Below are 19,420 nucleotides of genomic sequence, written 5' to 3'. Positions count from 1 at the left end.
ACAAGGTATATGTATATATAGACAGGTAGTCGCTCGCATACAAAGTTCTTATTTTGCAGAACAATTTAGACTTGGAAGGTAACATTAATAGGATTATTATATTACAGGTTTTCTAGCAGGCTGACAATTATAAAAGAAAGTACAATATTAGTTGTTTAGAGAAAAATATAAAATGATTTTAAGGCACTTGTCCATACTGCATTTTGTTAAACCAATCCCTTGCTTCAGTGGAAAGGAAATCTTTAGCTTTCCTAGTAGAAAAACAATTGTCAAGGAAAATTCTCTAGAGTCTCATATCTCTACTATCGGCTATAAATCCAAATCTGAGGTGAGACACTTCAGCTAAGCTAGTTATAACTCATTAAATGCCAAAATTTGCAGGGAAACAGGTGACCTTTGCAAAGAGAGAACGGGGATTGATTTCAACACGCTGTGGAAGAAGTCTATTGCCCTGTAGGTTTGGGCTGTAGCTACAGACTTTTCAGAGTATCTTGTTGTTCTCTTCTGTGGCTGCCAGACTGATGAGGGAAATCCGCATTCAAGCTTTCTGCTAGATGGTCTACAGGGACAGCATAACCCTGTAGCGTGAGGTCAGCTGCACGGATCATGTAGCTAAAGAAACTTTTTCAGTACCTAGGGAATGCTGTCTGCAGCTTGAATCATACATGAATGGTAGGTGTTTTTCAGTCTAGTTTTACCTTCACCTTCTTCCGTCCCTGACATTACCCCTGCAGGACACCCATCAAAGTCTCTGTGCTTTGATGTTTGGAGTTTTATTGCTGATATCTTTAGAAGAAGCTAGAGTAAGGAGTGTTCCCTGATTGTAGTCTAGTTTTTCTGGTTACGAGATGGAAAGTCAAATGCTTGCCAATCACTACAGCACATACCAGGGTTCTCTTATTTCTCATATATCTCTTATTCTCTGAATTTCACTAGCTTGTTTTTGGCTCAGAGGTGGAATTCAGATTTATCACTTCTGCCATCTCTAAGAATATTCATCTGATACAGCAATTGCGTTGGTTCTTTGCTGAAATGCATTTAGTATAAAATTCTACAGGGAATGTGAAAATGCTTTCTGACAACATGACAGATGGAGAAATTCTGCAGTGATATGTCCCACCCCTTTCTGTTCATTCTTTTAAAGTGGATTAATCTTGTGTTTCACCTTCAAGAAGGGAACTGCAGCGCTGTACAGAACAAACTCTTTGTTTTGAGAGAGACTTCAAGGGAATGATGTAACACCAGAGATAATCTGTAGATCTGAGATACTGCAGTTAAGCACTTCCGATGAATCACTGCTGGCACTGAAGGCAAATGAAGAGTGTACACAGACGTGATTTAACGATGTGAATGACTGGGAATAATTCTGCTCTGTAGAACAGGTCATATGCTTTTGCCAGACTTGTTCATTGCAGCAAACGGTTCATTCTGCAGCGTCTAGTCTGCTGTCATCTTGAGGTGCTCACATGGCACAGTGTGACTCTCCAAGGTCATCTGGACACTGAAATACAATTCCAAACGCTTATTCTGTGAGACGCTATTTAAGTAAGCTAACCTATTTAAGTTAAATAGGTTACATTTTTAATGGTTATCTTTTAAAAATTACTGTGTAGAGGAAGGTTTGAGGAGATTTTCTAGGTTACTAGTTTCTTCAGGTGCTAGGGGTAATCTTCATTGTACAAAGAAGACAGTATCTCTCAAATCACGAGAATCTGTCAAAATAGAACATTCTCCTCCTCCAATACCGCCCCAGACTTTTAAAGATGTCTCTTCTGTGCGTGTAATAATTGTAATTATTTGCTCACTTCATACCTCTGTCAGCCTTGCTGCCTCTGTCCACGCATAGCAGCTTTGCTAACGGACTCAAATCCTCTAGCTCTGCTTACCCCACCACCTCCTTGGATGCCTTTGTTGGCATCTTCCTTGTGCTCCAGAAGGCATCCATTTACACACGCCTTACTTCTCTTCCCTGGTCTGCTCCTGCTCCCAGTACACCTTCCATTTTGCTGCTTATCTTTGTGTCCCTAAAGTCTCAGGTTAGTACTTTCTCTTTTGGACTCACTTAGCCTTGGATCTGTCCCTCTGTCTGCTGCTTGCCCTAATCATCTCTTAACTGCCTTAAAATTCATTTCCTCCAAGGAACTGATCCACTGCATTTGCCTCACCTGTAGTCTCATTTCCTGTGTTTACGAGTGTGGCTGTCCTCTCTATTTTGTGTTTAATCTTATTTGTTGTATACTGAGGCAATGTGCGGCAGGGAAAACACATTAATCTGGGTTTATAAATCATATGCATGTTACTGAAGGCTGTGGATGCGTCACGTTGCCTTTTCTGTCCTTGATCCACCAAATAAGTATACAAGGCTGTTATGGCTCCAGTTAGTATTTAGTATTTTTAATTCTGACAGTCCCTATTCGGTCAGTTGGCAACACAGCAGCTGCCTCACAAGCATTTACAGCCCTCCTTTCTTTGACATCAGTGGCTATTTGATTAAAAAGTGATCAGGGAGGAATGTACTCATCCAAGCTTGGTTCTAATGAAGCTGTTACATAAAGTCCACTAATGAGTGTTTTTTTCCTTTGCTTGGGTTTTAACTCTGGGCCTAGCTTGGCGAGAACCTAAGGAAAGTGTTGCCTTTTATAGCATCCTGTCCCTCCATAATTCCCCAAAGGACACTCCCCCACAGTCCTGCTGCTGCATTGCCTCATACAGCTCTTTCTCCCTTCCTGAGCTGTGGATACGCGTTCCCCCGCCGAGCAGCCGAGCCTCCATCTGCTCAGCACCTCTTCTTTCAGCATATGGGGCTGAGCAGTGTGTTGTTCCTAAACTGGGATATCCAGGGCCAGGGTTGTGGAGGTAGTGCTGGGGCCAGAAGGCTGAAAACTTGAAGCTGACTGCTTACTGAGTCTGGAAGATGCCACTGCTTCTTTGCAAACCCCCTAGCAAATCCTTTGTACTCTTTGAAGCTGACACACAACTGCTTGCCTTAATGGTGAGAATGCCTATCATTTCGATTTCACTCTCAAAGCCATATGGGAGGTCCTATCTAAGCACGGTACATTTTCAATCAGTAAATAATTCCTTTTAGATTGGCACCCTAGAACTGTTCAGTTTGCAGAAACCATCCCTTTTTTTTTTTTTTTAGCATGTACTTTAGTTTAGTACTTTTGCTGTATCAAGTTGTTTGTTTCTGTGCTACAGCCTGAATGCATTTAGGTTACTAACACACAAGCATTTTCATGAACTGCTTGCTCTCTGACATTCATTGTATGTGTCCTATGTTTGACTTCAAAGCTTTTTCCCCTCTAACGCAAAGTTAGCATTGTTCATTGTGAAAAATCTTTTTCCTGCATGCTTAAGTGAAAAATGTTGAATTGGGGCTGGAGAGCAAGCTACTGCAGTACTTAGAACCTCAGGAAAAAGGATTTTGTAGGTATACTAAAGCTTTTACTTGTATAGGAAAAAATAAATGATTTTAAAGGGTGATTTAGTGCTTAATGCTTTCTAATTTTCTCTCTGAGTTGTGATCTCTTTGCATATCAGGCGAGAGAGAAAGTGATAGAAAGCAAAGTCATGCAGAGGAGAAAGAACTAGCAAAAGCAGGAGGTCTATTTCCCCACTTAAAACAAAAAAACTGTCCCAGCTGGCAGGGGAAGACAAAAAAAAAGTGTGACTTCTGTGAATATTGTGGGATCAGATACTGTATGACCACTATTGTGAACAGTGACCCTGAGAAAAGATCCCTGCAGGCATGGCCTTTTAGTAAGATTGCTTCACACTCGCTAAATAAAATCACATTGTGTGCTCCCGGGCTAAATTTATTTATTATAAATATATTTTATTTACTATAAATATATTTTGAGGGCCTTCAAATCTGAAATACAATTTTAAATTATGTTAATTCTGTTGAGCATGAATAGTAACAACAAATCAGCTTTAAAAAAAAAATGACTCTCCAGTCAGCCTATTTGTGCAATTAAAGAGCTGCTTTAATGTCTTAGAACACCTTTTATGATGTGACAAGGTGAGCGCTAGTCGGTGTTAAAAGTTGCAGCATCTCCAACTGGCTCTTCCTGCTGTAAAATGCTTCCAAATTTGATTTTCCTCCCATCTTTGCTAATTACACCGCGTCCCTTGTCGCAGCTGACCGCTCCTTCAGTGACCAAACCCCAACACCCTCCTTATTTTACATCGCAATCGTATCTCCTACAACGCGAGAGCTTTATTTTTCGTTGCAGTGCCGTTTACAAGATGTCAAGGGCAAGCAGCTGCACACTGTGGCTGTGTGCAGCTATTTCTGCTGAGCCTTTGTTCTTCCACCGATACAGCAATTAGAGTGAAGCTGCAAAGGGGCAGGAGAAGAAAAGCTTTCCCTGTGCGAGTCCCTCTATCAAGCCACACACCTCTGAACTGAAATTTCTGGGTTCACTGCTTCTGCAAGAGTGCCAGTTTGGCGCTCTGAGCAAACGGATGAGCAAATAAATGGAAACCAAACAGATTCACACTGTCTTTCAATTAGGAGAGGTCTGGTGTTCTATTATTACACGTTTTTATCCTCTCGGCAGCCTGTACAGAGATCTGCAAACTGTTCCCTTGGGGGTTCCTTGGTAAAGAGTTTCCATTCTGTTGAAAAGCTCTTTCTGGGCAGCCATCTCCAGAGAAAATCATGTCTGAGCTACTAGACAGTAAACAACAGTGCGGTCCCACAGGGTCTAGGGTGACCTGAATAAGGTTCAAGCTAAAGGTAGTGACAGCAGTACAATCCTGCCAGAGTGTCTGGGCGCATGTGTGCGTATAATTTCAAATATGAATATTTCAGATAGCCTCAGTCCAACCTCAAGCGAGACAACTTACAAGACTTGCACTGTGAAATGGAGGCTGGTTTTGATAACAGTTTACTTTTATGCGCACAAATAAATAAACATGGTTGCAGCCGTTTCAGGGTATGTTTTTAGCAGTCATTGCAAGGTTTTGCACCATTTACTCTCCTCATCTGTGCTCTCACTGTGTAGAGATGCTTAGATACACTGGCTTTTCAGCTTATCCCTTTAACTCAGAGCGAGGCAGAGCTAAAACACACACTGATCAGTTCTCTCCATAATGTTGTCATGAGGCATGTGATGAGAAATTTTTATATATCTAGGATTAAAATCTACATTTACTTACACCATTTCCTGTTCTTCGTCTCTCCTCCCCCTAGTAAGCCAGACCTGGGAGAGTTTTGCCTATACTGAATTAACGGAGGTAGCCCAAGCAGCATTCCTCCTCCTTCTTTCCCAGGCTGGCCTTATGCTAATGGGCGTATTGATTGCTGAACAATTTATTTTTGCTAACCAGTTTTCTTTTCACTGTCTGTCAGTTGTCACCGTAACTCTCCATAATAGGTTTACTAACTGTGCTGTGTCCGATTTTTGCTGTGAAAGAGTCTCGTTTTTCTCATTTTTAAGTGCAGCATCTCAGATCTGTTCTGAAGGAGACTACCTTTGCTTTTGTTAATAGGAACCACTTTTTGCATCTGGTTATAAGGGACTATCATCCACTACCTGTGAAAAACACATGTTGCAAATTTTCATTTTATACGGAGCCCCTTCTCCTAGCTTCTCTCTGTGGCCCTAGAGCAAGTTTTCAGTAGAAAACTTTTAACTTCCGCTCTTCCTTTTCAATTGTATATAGCAAAGACTTGCGGGTTTCAAACCATTAAGTGTCGGCTCAGGCCGTACCGGTGGGCTTGGCGCGTGCCTACGTGCACGGCATAACACTTTGGAGATATACTCCAACTAGCTTATCGCCTCGCCATGGCCCAGCCACGGCCCTGCCCTAGCCCAGCCCTGCTGCAGCAGGGATCTGAGCTGGCTTGTCCGGGGCAGCCGTGGGGCCAGCGTGGAGCGCACCCTGCGGTGGAGACCCATAGCCCCTTCTGCCTTTCAGTGGGGCCTGTAGCGCTCGAGCCCAGAAATCAGCGCTCCTGCAAAGCTATTACCTGGCTATTTTTCCTGCGCCACAGTTGGTGCACCTCTGTGGAGGCAACTCTGAGTCGGAATTACGGTTGCAGGGAAAGAATTAGCATATTGTGGTTACTATTATGGTACACATGATAGCATATAATTAAAAAGCCCTCGCAGCTCAAGACTCTTGACAGATAAAAATGGAAAAACACGTTATGTCACCACTACGTGAGCCTGAAAATAATATAATTCTGTATAAAAGTCCTTTTATGAAGGCGTGCCTGCTTCATTCTACCAACTGCAAAACAAAAAATGAAAAAAAGAGAAAGGTTTAAAAAAAAAAAAAAGGGAACATGACTTCTTTTGTTCTATTTTTATTATTTACCTCTGACCTGAATTCACTGAAGCTGCAGCTATGCTCCTGACAGATCTCGGTAGCTGATAACAAATGTTGAAATTTAATGTCCAAACCTGGGGTCAAATTAAGTTTCCTCCTGAAGTTGCAGAGCATCCTGGAACAAAGGGCTGCAGCTGCTTTTCAGCTGTACAGTGCTGTTATCTGAATGTCAGAATTTGAGAGAAGAAATTGGTTATTCCCTAAATATGTTTTTAAATGTCTTCAAGAGAAGACCTTTTTTTCCTTACTGCTTCCAGCAACTAATCATCACCTCAGCAAACCAGCACCTGGCGCTTTTCCCATTTTTTCTTAAGTTGCAGGCCATTTACATTATGTCAAATGTGTGAGGTCTTTCTTCTTCCCGTAATCGTCTTCAGGAGCAACTAACATTAACTAATCATAATCTTCTTAAAGGTCACTGGCAGTTAGGCCTTTTTGATCCTTGGAAAACAGTGATATAGAGATATTTTTAGTTGATTTGTAGGTTAATTCTAGTTTAATTCTAGATTTTTTTTTTGCCGAGCAATGTGGGGAGATACTATATGTGGTACAAACAAATATTACTTCTCAATTTCTCTCTTTTTTATGTTGTTATCTTATATATTTATTTTATGGCAACAGCATCTTTTGTGCCAGCTTCTCTGTATGTGAATAATAAGTAGATTCTGTGCTCTAAATAGCATAAAATATAAATGGATCAGACAGACAAAAGAGAATAAAGGCAGTATTATCTCTATTTAAAAGTGAGAATACCTTTACTATTGACTGTTCCCTTTCTATTTTTGGTGTATGTGGGTGAAGATGTCTTGTGCTCAGATTTCCATTCAATGCTGAATTTAAACAGTGGCCCCTTGCCTGAATGCTGTGTAAGACATGCATCTGATATGCTTTGTGTTTGTATTTCTTCAGCCCCGGATCCTGCCAGAATGATGTGCAGATAGCCCACCTCCCTGAGACAGAGGTCATAATCTATTGTGATTACATTATCCCCTGTTCGGTTTCAGCCTTTTCCCTGAATTTTGGTTCTGACTGAATGAAAGGCTCAGTCCTCTGTTATTGTAGTCTTTCTGTTCCCCATGCCCCTTGTATTCCTCACGCGCTTGAGATGTGAGCTCCCAGCTGGGCTTTCGGATGTGCTCAGCAGATACGTTCCCTTGCTTGCTGCAGGCGGGACAGTACTGTAGTGGGAAGCACCATCACCTCCTGATGTCAGCCCTCGGCGTACTGGGGCCCTTCTCATTACACAACATATTGCCTCATCTGTATGAGGGGTACTAGGCAAAAACTTTCTGGTTTTTGTTTCTTTTTCACATGGGCCATTTGAAGTTGTTGCCTGCCTTGGCCCTCTGTGGGGTTTGGTACTTTGTTGGGTTGCCTGGCACCTCCCATAGGAATGGGAAGCTTTTGTAAGCTGAGGTTGCGAAACCTTTTCCCCAGAGCTATCAGTATTCGCAATGGAGGATAAATGAGAGCCATGCACTTGCCACCATCACTGAATTTTTGCGGTTAGTAACTTGCTCCCTGGTGCTGTGCGTGCTTATTTATACTATTCAGTGGCTTTTTCATGATGCTTTCTAACGGCTACCTCTGTGCTTTTTATTCCAGGATGAGCTAACAAAGTCCGTCCATTCCCCAGCTCTCACCTAGCAGCTTCCTCTTGGCCTGAGCCTTTCCCTGGTGTCTGTCAGGATTCCGCTGCCAAAAGCTGAGTGCTGCTGGCTGCGTCCTACTTCTGTCATGCCAAAACTGTACCTCTAACAGCAGCTCTAACTGCTCTTCAGGCTTGTAGGGACTTTAGGACAGCATCAGCTTTCTGCTCTTTTTTCAAGAGCTCTGCTGAAACCCACTCTGCAGTGGAGGATTAACTGTGTCAAGGTTTTCAGTAGGACTGTGCAGAGTCTGGAAAGATACTTGGCTATCCTCTATAACCTTGGTTTTGAGCATTTGCTCAATGGCTTTCAGGGTCTCACTGGGGTCACACAGGAGCCGATGGCTATTAAGTACAGGAAAATCAGCTCTCCTCAGCTTTGCATTCAGTCTGTTTAGCAGTTTTTAAGGTTTGGTTTTATGGTCCTATGTTCATTGCTTGCTACTTAGCATTTTTCCCACTGGAGGGTTACATCAGAGAGAGAGCCTTTGGGGACTGAGCTGCAGCTCCAGTGATGCTCGCTGGCTCCCGGCAGCCCTGCCAGCACTGGCTTATCCAGCTCTATAGATCACAACCTTTGCTAAGAGCAGAAACAGTGAGTCATTTTCCCTCTGATAAAATAGGTGTGTGTCCTCAGTTGCTGATAGTGGGTAGCGGCTTCTCCGCTCCGGGGCACAGGGTCAGCGTACATCTGCGTTTAATCCGATCCTCGCTGCAACGGGGCTGCTCATGCACCTCCTTCTGGGTCCCGTTTGATATCCCGTCTTTGCAGAAGTCCCTATAGAAGTCCTCTGTGCAGTGGCTTTTCTAGGGCTTCCTGCACATTTTCTTGTGTTTTTGGGAGGAGGCAGCAAGGGTCTCTGTTGCTACTCCTCTATGTGACCACATCTTTGATCTGAATCCTTTTATTCTGCTTGACAGAGGGAGGTGACTCTCTTTTTCTCACATGGAAGATATTCTGTGGGATTACTTAGCTTGCACTGCTCTGTTGTGGGTGGGACTCCTAGGGGTCCATTGCCATCAACTCAAAGTGACAGTGTTTCCTTTCACTTTCCTATCTTATTTACAGCCTACATGCCTTCCCACAGATGGCCCCTGGAATGATTTTTAAAAGCGTCTGCTTCTCTGCTCTGGTATTACTACTTATCAATACTGTTGAGATTATGTTGTACTTGGCTTTGCAATCCAGCTAAAATTGGCCATTGGTCTAATAGCGTAACTGCAAATATGGCAGATGGTTGGCAAACAGGCTCTGCAGCAGTGAGCGCAGCCTGAACGCATGGCAAACAGCGGCGGTTGCATAAGCACGCTCATGTGAACTTGCATGTCGCTAGCACAGGTATCTGCCTGTAGCTGTAGCAGGCTGAGTTTCAGCTTTGCCTTGACACTGGGTATTCCTTCTGGTTTCCAGCCTGTGAAGAGATAGATGCCAGGCTGTCTTATCTGGTGATACCTACAGCCAAAGTAGGGCAGATTTTCCTATCCCTGCTAAAATCACACTGTGAGAATCCTCCTTTTCGTTGGATGTCTGTGTTGAGCGGATGCAGCTGTGCATACTTCTGCTCTTTGTTTAGTTAGTGGTGACTACCTAATGTAACTTTTTTTCCTTATACCTTTACACTGTAGTTTTTAAACTGGATATTTTTCTTTCTGGCTTCCATGCTGTCTCTTTGACACTGGATTATAATGAATGCAGCTTCAGCTGGAGCTGCCTCTTGCGCTCTTGCAGGCTGAGCTTGGATACTTGTTCTTTTCTGGTGACTCTTATTGCTTTGATCCCTTCCCTCAGCAGATTGCCTTGCTATTTCTCTGGAGTGAGATCCATTTCATTGGCAAAATTTAGGCTTTTTTTCAGCTTTGTTTGTGAAACACAACTTGTGCTATCTCTAGCATACAAGGAAAAATGAAGCACAAGCTGATGTGCTGGCTCCTTCATGTGGTGCTGCACCGTGTTGCGCTAGACCTTGCTTCCAGCGCTGGCTGCACTGTTACTCCCAGTGGGGCAATACCACTCTCTGGCACCGTCTCCAGTGTGTGATAGAGACCTTCACTTAGAGGCATTACTTCCCAGAGCTTTGCTTTTCTCTTCATGAGCGTACTACCTCATTTCCAGTTAGTGGTTTCCATTTGTGTTTCAAAAGCATCTTTGGAGCGGTTATGGAAGTTGCTTATATGGAGAAGCAATTTCAAGACATTTATTTAATTAACCTTTACCTGTTTTAAGGGCATCTTTTCACTGCCCAGTTCACTGGACCAACAGCAAGCTTTCCCTACGTCCTTTTGGTCTACAGGGTTTGACAAACACGAGCGCTGGCAAATTTCCATAAAGAAAAACGATGAGTTGTGTGTGGCCATCACTGGCAAATAGTAATGCTTTAATTCTGAAATGCTAGTAGTACAGAAGGATCAAAGACCTGGCCTCGGCTTTATACTGGACCTAGATCAACATGCCCAGAGGCTCAGTTAGTATCATTTGTTCCCATTGAAAAGAATTACTCCATTTCATATCAGCAGAAAGTCTAGAACAGGTGGATCTGGCTTTTTTCTTTGTGTTGTGTCTTGTGGCTTCTGCCTTTCTATTCTAGTGAGGAATGTGCGGGCTCGAGGGATGCTAGGATGCAGCGTCTACCCGTCTTTCCATAGGTGCAGCAGAGGACTCGAGGGGTGCGGAAAGCAGGATCTCTGTCGACAGGTAGGTGTAATGTCTGGAGAGGCATCCTGGCTGCAGGAATCATTAATGGTTACCCTGGGAAATTGTTCCTCTTCCCAACACCTCATGTTCTTATTTCTCCCAAGGTGGGGAGAAAATATCTTGACTGTAAGAACTGTCTCATGATATTTGATGAGTAGTAAAATAACTGGTTAGTGCGGGGCCTGAGTACAATTATCTGTCATCATACTTATTTAGAATATCAGTTGCTGTGGCAACTGGAGAGCAGTGGATAGGTGTTCTCGTCATTTATCAGGAAAACCTACTTTTATCAGGGAAACTGATGATTGGAGTAGTGAACTGAATTTGTTGAATCTGGATGGTGCACCTGCTAAAGCAGTGAGGGCGGCTACAAATTCAGCAGCTACTCTGCACCTGTGGAATTATAGTGGTTGATCAGGCTTTGTGTTTTATCATTTGAAAATAGCTGTAAAAGAAAGAATAATTAGCTAAAGACAGAACGTTGCTTAAAAAGTTGCCTGTCGTCTTGCTTCAGAATTTTGAGTAATGACAGTCTTCAGGAAAAAAAACAACCTAAATCCAAAGGATTGCTTAAAAAAAAAAAAAAAAAGCACCATCTGCTAGTAACTACTCCAATATTCAAAAGTTTGACTTCTCAGTAATTACAGTTCAAATTCTGTTGCTCATTCCCAGCTGGGACAAGGGCAAGTACGTCCAAAATTTATTGCACGATGTCCTTCCAAATGTTGGTTTCAGATCATTTTCATTTAGAAATGTAGAAATTAATTCATAGCTGAACTATTTTATTATTTTTAAAGCCTAAGGAGGGATACCACTTAATCTGCATTGAAATATTTGTTCTTCTAAATCAGCTTTTCAAACCATTTTTGTCTAAATCAAAGTGCCCCCAGTTTGTTGTAATGAAAACAAGATATTTCAGCTGATGCTAAATAACAGCTACTCTCAGCAATGTAAAATGAGGAAAATATTTAAGTTGTAGATTATAAAAATAGGTGTTATGTTATCCATTGCTACAGCTGACCTCATATAAAATAATCTAATGCAATATACAAATGAAAAAAACACAAAATACAATTTTCAAAACCTCTAAACGTCCTAAAATATTAAGAAATCGCTTTGATTTTTTTCTGAGTATTTTTATTAATAAGGGGATACTTTTCTAAATGATGAAACTTTTAGATGACAGCCACTTCCTACCCCTGCGTCCCCCCTAAAAAAAAAGGAAAGCATTTTCCCAGCTCTGTCAGCGTGTGATTTTCTGTTATGAAGTATCTGGCTTGGCTGGCATTACTTGCCCTTGAGAAGATCATCTTGAATAAGAAATGTCAAATTCTACATGCTGCTGAAATCCTTCCTTGCCTCTACTCAGATAAAATTAGCATGTCATCTTGTGAATGGGCATAATGCCAGCAGAGGGAACGGGCATAAGCGTTCATATGTCAGCAAAGTCAGGGTATTAGCAGCCAGATTTCTGTCCTAGAGTGCTGCAGTGTTTTACAGCTTTGGCTAATGCATATCTCATCACTTGTGTAGTTTAAAGGTGGATTAACTCTGGAAAATTCAAAAATACTTTCCACTAAAATGAGTTTCCATTTCTGGTAAATGAGATTTCAGGGCCTGAGAGAAAGAAAGGAAAAATCCAAACCTATACAGCTATGCCCTTCAGAAATGCATTACAGAAGGGTATTATGCATTTTGCAGAAATGTTTTTGTGGCCCAAAAGTGTCTCCTGCTAAATAACTCAGCCCTTTGCGGAAAATGCATCGGTGACCTTCGGTGGCTTTCCCTCTGCAGAACCTTGCGCGTATTTTCTGCTGAACAGGGCAGAAAAAGAGCTCCATTTGGAGTGCAGCAAACCATCTGAATAAATCATGCTTCAAGTACATGACCCGATTTCTTCTCAGCGGAATATACGCTGCTAATGGAAGCGTTCTGGTTTCAATATAGTTATCTTTTTCCTGGCAGTGAAAGGAAAACCTTGAATGCGGATGTATCTAGCAATACATATAAAATCTTGACTGCAAACAAATGACCCATGGTGAGATACTGGCAACACAGTGACTGCACAGCTGTGCCGATCCCTTGCTGACATGAGACAGCAGTGATCTCGCTTACCCTACAGGTTCCCCTTCCATGTTTGCCTTTGAAAGAATTGTAACAAAAGCTAAAATGGGAGTAAAACTTAAAATCTGAAGGGAGTCTCAAATAAAATTTAAAATCTAAACTCCCTTGGCCTTTGGAGAAGTATGGATTTGGAGCTGTCATGGCTGAGTGCTATCTCTTTGCTGCCTAAAAGAAAATTCTGTTCTGTTACATTGCAAAATATGTATCTCCATTTGAAAAAAAATTGCTTTAGCTAAGATTTCCGTCTGCTGTCTGGGGCCACCTTTTCACCCTTCTTCCAACCTACTTTTTTGTGTCTCTGCCTTGCTGAATTCACATTTGAAATGTATAAAAATAATAACATTCTATTGCCATTGCTGAAATAACTTGAAGACTTGAAAAAGTAGTATTTTATTTAATGTTCATTCAAACAAAGAGTGCATTTCTTTATTCAGTCCCGTGAGAAGACCAAGAAAGACTTCTATTCCTCAGGATAGAGGTAGAGTTTTCCCCATGATCATATTTTTCTCACTGCACTCTCAACATTTTTTCCTATGAAGATAAAAGTACAGCTGTCAGCAGCCATTTAAACTAAGCCAGCTGATTTTGCACTAGAGAGAACGAGGAGTTATCACACAATCCATTCTGCTGGCTCATAAAATGTGGCATTTCAACATGTGTCTATTCCTCAGCTGAGGATGGCAACAAGCACCTGAGGGTAAAAACAGCCAAGCTGCCACAGTTGTTTTTGCAGCTTTTTACTCATGTTTGCCCTAATCTCCTCCTCCTATTCAGAGGAGCAGTTTGGAAATACCAAGACGAAAGCTTTTTTGGAGGCATATTTTATCTTTTCTCCTCAGAAGATGGAAATCGGGTTTTCACTAACATTTAGAACAGCATCACGCTGGCCAGGCCCTATGGTTGTTACAGGTTCTAAAACATTTTATCTGAATTCTGTCGTTGACTTGAAATGGTATCTGGAAGCTTTTTCTCCATTAATTCAGGATCGTTTTAAGGAAACAGTAACTTTTCCAATTATGTAGTAAACAAATTGTAACTGCAACTAATTACAAGCATTTTCTGACTTTGTTTTATCAGCAGTGCTTATTCCTTGACAAACTGGAGACAGGATGCATCAACAGCAAATGATGATATTGCAGTGCAAGACTGGAGTATCCTTGGACATTTATGTTTGACAGACTTCACAGCGGTGCTTTTCAACTTCACATGCTTTTAATTCTGGGTATCATCAAAAGCATTTCAGTTAATTATTTAAAATGTTTTTTAAAACAACAAAGCACTTCTGGGTTTGTTTTAGTGTTATAGAGCTCATTCATAAGACACATTATAGATTAACTCTCATACGTCTATACTGAAAAATTACTAAACACAAAGTTTTCTTAAAATATATCTTTCATAAACTAGGGATGACATGATATGGAGAAAACTGCTGTTTTCTCTCATTAGTTTGTGTCTAGACTCAATTCTAACCCATTTTAAACATAGATGTTTGTTTTTAGTTTTTAAGTCCTTAGTAAGCGTGATCTACTCTAACTTCAAAGGCAGTGTTGGTTTATGTCTCAGAGTTATAAATGTAATCAATGGAAAATGCTGTTACAGGTATGATTCTGTAAAGTGCTAAGCACCATAGGCATAATCCTCTTTTTAATCATATGTTTTAAGTTTAAACATAGAGAAGAACGAGACCATGTGTTTGACTGGGTTTGGAGTATTCAGCAGATTTCAGGTTTCAGCCCTCAGCTTTCAAGCATAATATAAAGGAAACTGGAAGAAAAGTGGTACTTCAGTGAGACATTGATGTTCCAGTGTGCTTTTTGCTGTGGCACATTGTTGTCGAACCCCAGAAAAGCATGAAGGTGGCATTTAAGCTTGTAGCTTTACCCTGTCAAGAAAGGCATTTTGTTTATTTATCTGGCCTTAAACTCCTGCCTGTCTGAAGTTCACAAACGCTTAATTAAACATAAACTCCATGGTATCAAAATAGTACATGTTATAAGGTTATTCATATAACAAAACTCCTACCAGTTAAAAGAATTAGAAAATGACTCCCACATTTTACCAGACTTAGCATGTCTTATTCGAGTAGCTTTAGCACAAGTCATAGGTGCAAAGTTTCCCTCGGGAAAAGTTTTTCTTTTTTGTATATTGAACAACTATAATCTTTCCATCAAACAACCTTGTCCAGTGCCTTACCCTTTCCCTAGCCAAGAGATCCAGTATTCTCTTTTTCTTTCTTCTACATAAACCTTATCCAAAACGACTTTGTTGCCCGCCCTTGCACTTGGTCCATGGCAGCTGTACTTCCTGTAGTTTAAAAAGGCTATGACTGGTATTTTGACTAGCTGTTCAGGATAGTGAAGGGTAAAGTGAGTAACCTGAGTGGCCTTTCGTTACTCTCTCTCCTAGTTTGAGAAGACATGATTGCATGGTTAAGGAAATGGCCGTTCAGTATAGAGAAGAAATTATTAATACTTCATGATAAAAAATACCACATGTAGAGTTAACAATCCAATCTCTTTTTTTTTTTTTTTTAAGGTCTGCCTGACTTTGTGACCATGACTAATGTTCGTCCTGTAGTCATACGTATGCCGAGCTCAGTGAACCGTTTCTCCTACTTGAAGGTGTAAGCTGATTGCTATAAGCTTCAGGGAGGATTTCTATCCTCTGTGTGCAGGAATGGACAATTTGCTGTGCACAGCTTTATTTATTTATTTATTTATTTTGCCTCCGTCTGGCGCATCTCAGGATGTAGAATTCTCAATTTGATAAACGATGGTCTGACCTAGCATGGCAAATCCTGTGGTAATGGGATGTTAAATGAATGTTAAATTCACTTTAGCAGGAGAGCTGCAGTAATACAGAAAGTACCTGGTAAACACTCAGAATATTGAAATAGATTTTTTTTTTCAAACTGCTGATAATTTTCAAATTTAACTACAGCTTTGAGGCAGATAAGAGTGTAAAGAGAACAAAACAAACTGGTGCACCAAAAAAAATCTAGAAAAATAATTCTTGACTTCTTGAGTATTTTGGAAAAAAATCCAGAGGGGAAAACAAGTCAATAAAACATGAAAAGGTAGCAATATATCTCGGTGACAAGGAGATCACAGAACTAGGTTGACAAAGTTCATGCATGAACACTGAATTATATATTGCTATTTATAACTACAGTTATCCAATTAGCATTAGATCTCAAAAGTAATTAAAACTCCAGAGGAAAGTGAAAAAACACGGGGGAAAAAAGTTGTAAGTACATTGGAAATGTTCAAAAAATTCCTTTTGGACAACGCATTTGGATCAGGAAGAAATCCCAGGACAATGCAGGAAACTATTGCCTGAGGAGCAGTGTGAATACAAATAAAAATAACCACAGAATCAGATACAGTAACTCTAGCTTACTATGAGAATTTTCACACAATTGGAACAAACCATCAGAAATACCTCCATACATTTTTCAAAGTGCTTTTAGCCCTGCTAAAAATGCCAAGAGAAGGAGTATGCCACCAAAACGGCTGGCTGACAGCTTGCATCCTTGGGACTATAGCTACTTAATAGAAAAATGAGAACAGCCCATAGGCTACTCTGATCTGTACTCTAATGTATGGTGATCAACCAGCCTTGGCTCAATAGGAAAGTTTTTCTTTGGCACCTCCTCAATTTTTATGGGGTTAAAAGCTAGATACTTCCAAGGCCTGCTATGTTTTTTAATAATTTATATAATTTTTTCAATTTTTCAAAAATTTACAGACATTTGAGAAAAAGTGAGTTATTAGTACAAGTTACTACATTTATGCATTTTATTTAATTTTGGAAGTCTAAAAATCACAGAAAAGAGACACTAATCTTCCTTGGGTCCATCAGACAGAGAGATCTCAGTAAACTCTGCTGTTCTGCTGCCCATTAAGCAGAACAAAGCAGCCCCAAAAAATCTGCTGTGTAAATACATAGCTTTCCAACAAAAAGAAACTATGGGTTGAGTCTTTATTTACTTGTACATTTTTATAGCACTGTAATTGTATTGACTTCACTTGAGACATTTTTGAGGCAAACTTGCACCAACTAAGGAACTGAGAGGAAGCACATTTTCAAGGTTTCATATTTGTTGCATACGACAAATTAAACAAAGCACAAATCACTAATGCAATATTAAAATACCTTGGAAATTATTGACATTTTGGAGTCCAAGCAGGAGATTTTTTCTAATGTATGAAGCACTTTATAATGATGAAAATTTGATGAGATAGTACGTGAAAAGGCCGTATCCTGTAACCTTTACCCACACTGAAGAGCACATTTGTTTTTGCACCTTGTTATTGAGGTTACTGAGTCTTTCATCACTGTCAGTTCTCTGTGCCACATATATTATCATATGTGTCTTCAAAGCTTTACACAAACAAGAAACGTGGTGATGCTGTCCTTTTGTCTGAGGATGGCTTCAGTTACACTTGTTAAAGAAGAAAAGCGTTTCCAGTAACCTAGTAACAGTTGAAGAAACAACTAGTTCCCAGAGGGAGGTCGGATCAGAGCCTGAACAAGATTATAATGGGGTGACCAGTGAACCGCACAGTATTCATTTTTGTAACTTTTTTTTAATGGAGTATGCATTTGTCCTTTCTGTTTGCCTTTGTTTTACCTATTGTTTCTTTTCTGCTTCTTCTCCCTAAACAGTCCCCCTAAATTGGAGAACTGTCTCCTAGGAAATGTTAACAGTTGTTAGTCTCAAGTCAGCAGCATTTGTACTTGACCCAAGCAAGGCATGTTCGTATGTGTTACTTTTTCCCATGCAAAAGAGTAAGAAAAAGAAGTCATTTATACCTGCTGCAGTACTTGTTCTAACAGCTGTAGTGGAAATGTGAATTTCATTTCTGAATGTGAAAATTTCAAAATACTAGCAGTAGATGTAGAACATGACCATGAGGCCCAAGCTTACTTGCTTTCAAATACATTTATACATTTTACTTTGTACAAATTTGTGCTCTGAGGTAAATGTGTTAACATGTTTAGGGGCTGGTACGTGCTTTGCGAAAAGCGCTTATACTGTTTAATTAATTATTCTTATTTTTGAGTTAAACCATTCAAACCACTGCTGCAAACCATTTGGACTGTTTAATAGCTTTCTTTGAAGTACTATTGCTTCAAACATTTAAAGCTAATGACTTGGTCTCCCTCAGACTGGCTTAAATGTAGAGAGGCTTAAAAAATACATCTGTGGTGGGTGGGGGAGCTCCACTTGCCTTTTAGGGTTTTTTTTTTGTCATTGTGGTCCACTTTTTCAGGCTGACAGTACGGGCTAGCCAGTAGCTGAGGTTCTGGAGTGTTCGAGTGAGCTCAAGGTCTACAGAGTTTGACAAAAAGATCAAATATCAGAACCTTGTAATAGAAGCTCATGAACAGGCAATTTTTTTCTCTGTACCGTGTTCTATTTTCCTTTCTGTACTGTGCTGCAACTCTAAATTGTAAATCTCCCAAGGTGAGATATTTAATTAGCACATGGGTTCAATAAGTAACTGGAACCAATCTTTATTATTTTATTTGAATTGATATTTTGGGAAGTTTGGAAACTGAATACCCAGATTTGTTCAGTGGAGGAATTCTTTTACTGTTACAGAATAATACAGAATACTATGTATATGATCAGCTGTAATTACTGTCGATGTCTAACGCTGATGTCCTTGATGAAGATTTATGGTGCTATCTCTTACTGTTAACTTTGGAGGAAATAGTGTCTCGAATTCTCAAATTGATTTCTCTCCATAAATGTGATGTGCTGTGATGGAAGATGGCCAAATCGAAACCATTTTAAAATCAAAATTTATGTTAATATAGAATATTAAAGAACAAAAGTATTCATCCAAATAATACGAATGCGTTTCATTCCCCCAGTCATGCTGTAACGGTACGTAGCTGTTATCGTCTCGTCAGCTTGGCCTGTCCCTACCTTGAGCTTGGCACCATCTGGAAACTTCAAGGCAAACCCAGATATGAAACAGCTGGGAGGAAAAGCAGAAGACTTTGCAAAGGTTGTGTTTACAAAACAAAAAATGATGCTATAAAACATCAGATGGAACAAAATATATACTGAAATCCAGTGCTTTCTGCTTTGGCTATATCAGGTAAAAGTTAATGTCAGTTAACTGCTGTAAAGCCAAAGTAACTTCATCCTTGGCCTAGGAACCTTGCAGTTGAGTAGAAACACAAAATAAAAATAGCCACAAAGAAGACAACATTGCTTTGCTTTTATTTACTAATGCTTACAAAAGATGTGAATGTATAGCAATGCTAAAGATTACCTGTTGCTAGAGCATCTTTTAAGATGAGTCATTATAAGACATAGCATGAAATTTTTAATGAAAAACAGAAATTGATGGAAAATGACCTTTCTTCTCACATCCTTGTCTCCTCCAGTGGTCTGTTCATGAAATCTTGAATCGCCTGGTGTAGGGGTAACCATTTATTAATTGAAGCTTTTAAAGCTGTAATCCACCTAGAAGAAAGGAAAGACCAACAACTGTCTCCTACTGAGCGGTACGTATGCACTTTTGTTTTCTTTGAAACAGGTCTTTTATAAGTGGTGTTTGTGCAGTCTTGTTACTGTGTATGCAGCTAGTAAGTGG

The 19,420-nt window shown here is 40.3% G+C and overlaps 1 protein-coding gene across 3 annotated transcripts in view; it reads right to left on the bottom strand.

The window, feature by feature from the left end:
• Window positions 1–18,998: 18,998 nt before the first annotated feature.
• Window positions 18,999–19,420, bottom strand: part of LOC138064439 (uncharacterized) — a 45,633-nt gene continuing 45,211 nt past the window's right edge. For all 3 annotated transcript variants that reach the window (XM_068927008.1, XM_068927007.1, XM_068927006.1), the window contains exon 13: window positions 18,999–19,290. In XM_068927008.1, the coding sequence (XP_068783109.1) occupies window positions 19,191–19,290 (100 nt within the window). In that variant the 3' untranslated portion in view covers window positions 18,999–19,190. The remainder of the gene's footprint in view (window positions 19,291–19,420) is intronic.

The sequence above is a fragment of the Struthio camelus genome, chromosome Z (assembly GCF_040807025.1).
Source record: "Struthio camelus isolate bStrCam1 chromosome Z, bStrCam1.hap1, whole genome shotgun sequence".
Lineage (NCBI taxonomy): Eukaryota > Metazoa > Chordata > Aves > Struthioniformes > Struthionidae > Struthio > Struthio camelus.
Note: the sequence above shows the minus strand (reverse complement) of the source record. Positions and strands in the feature narration are given on the sequence as shown.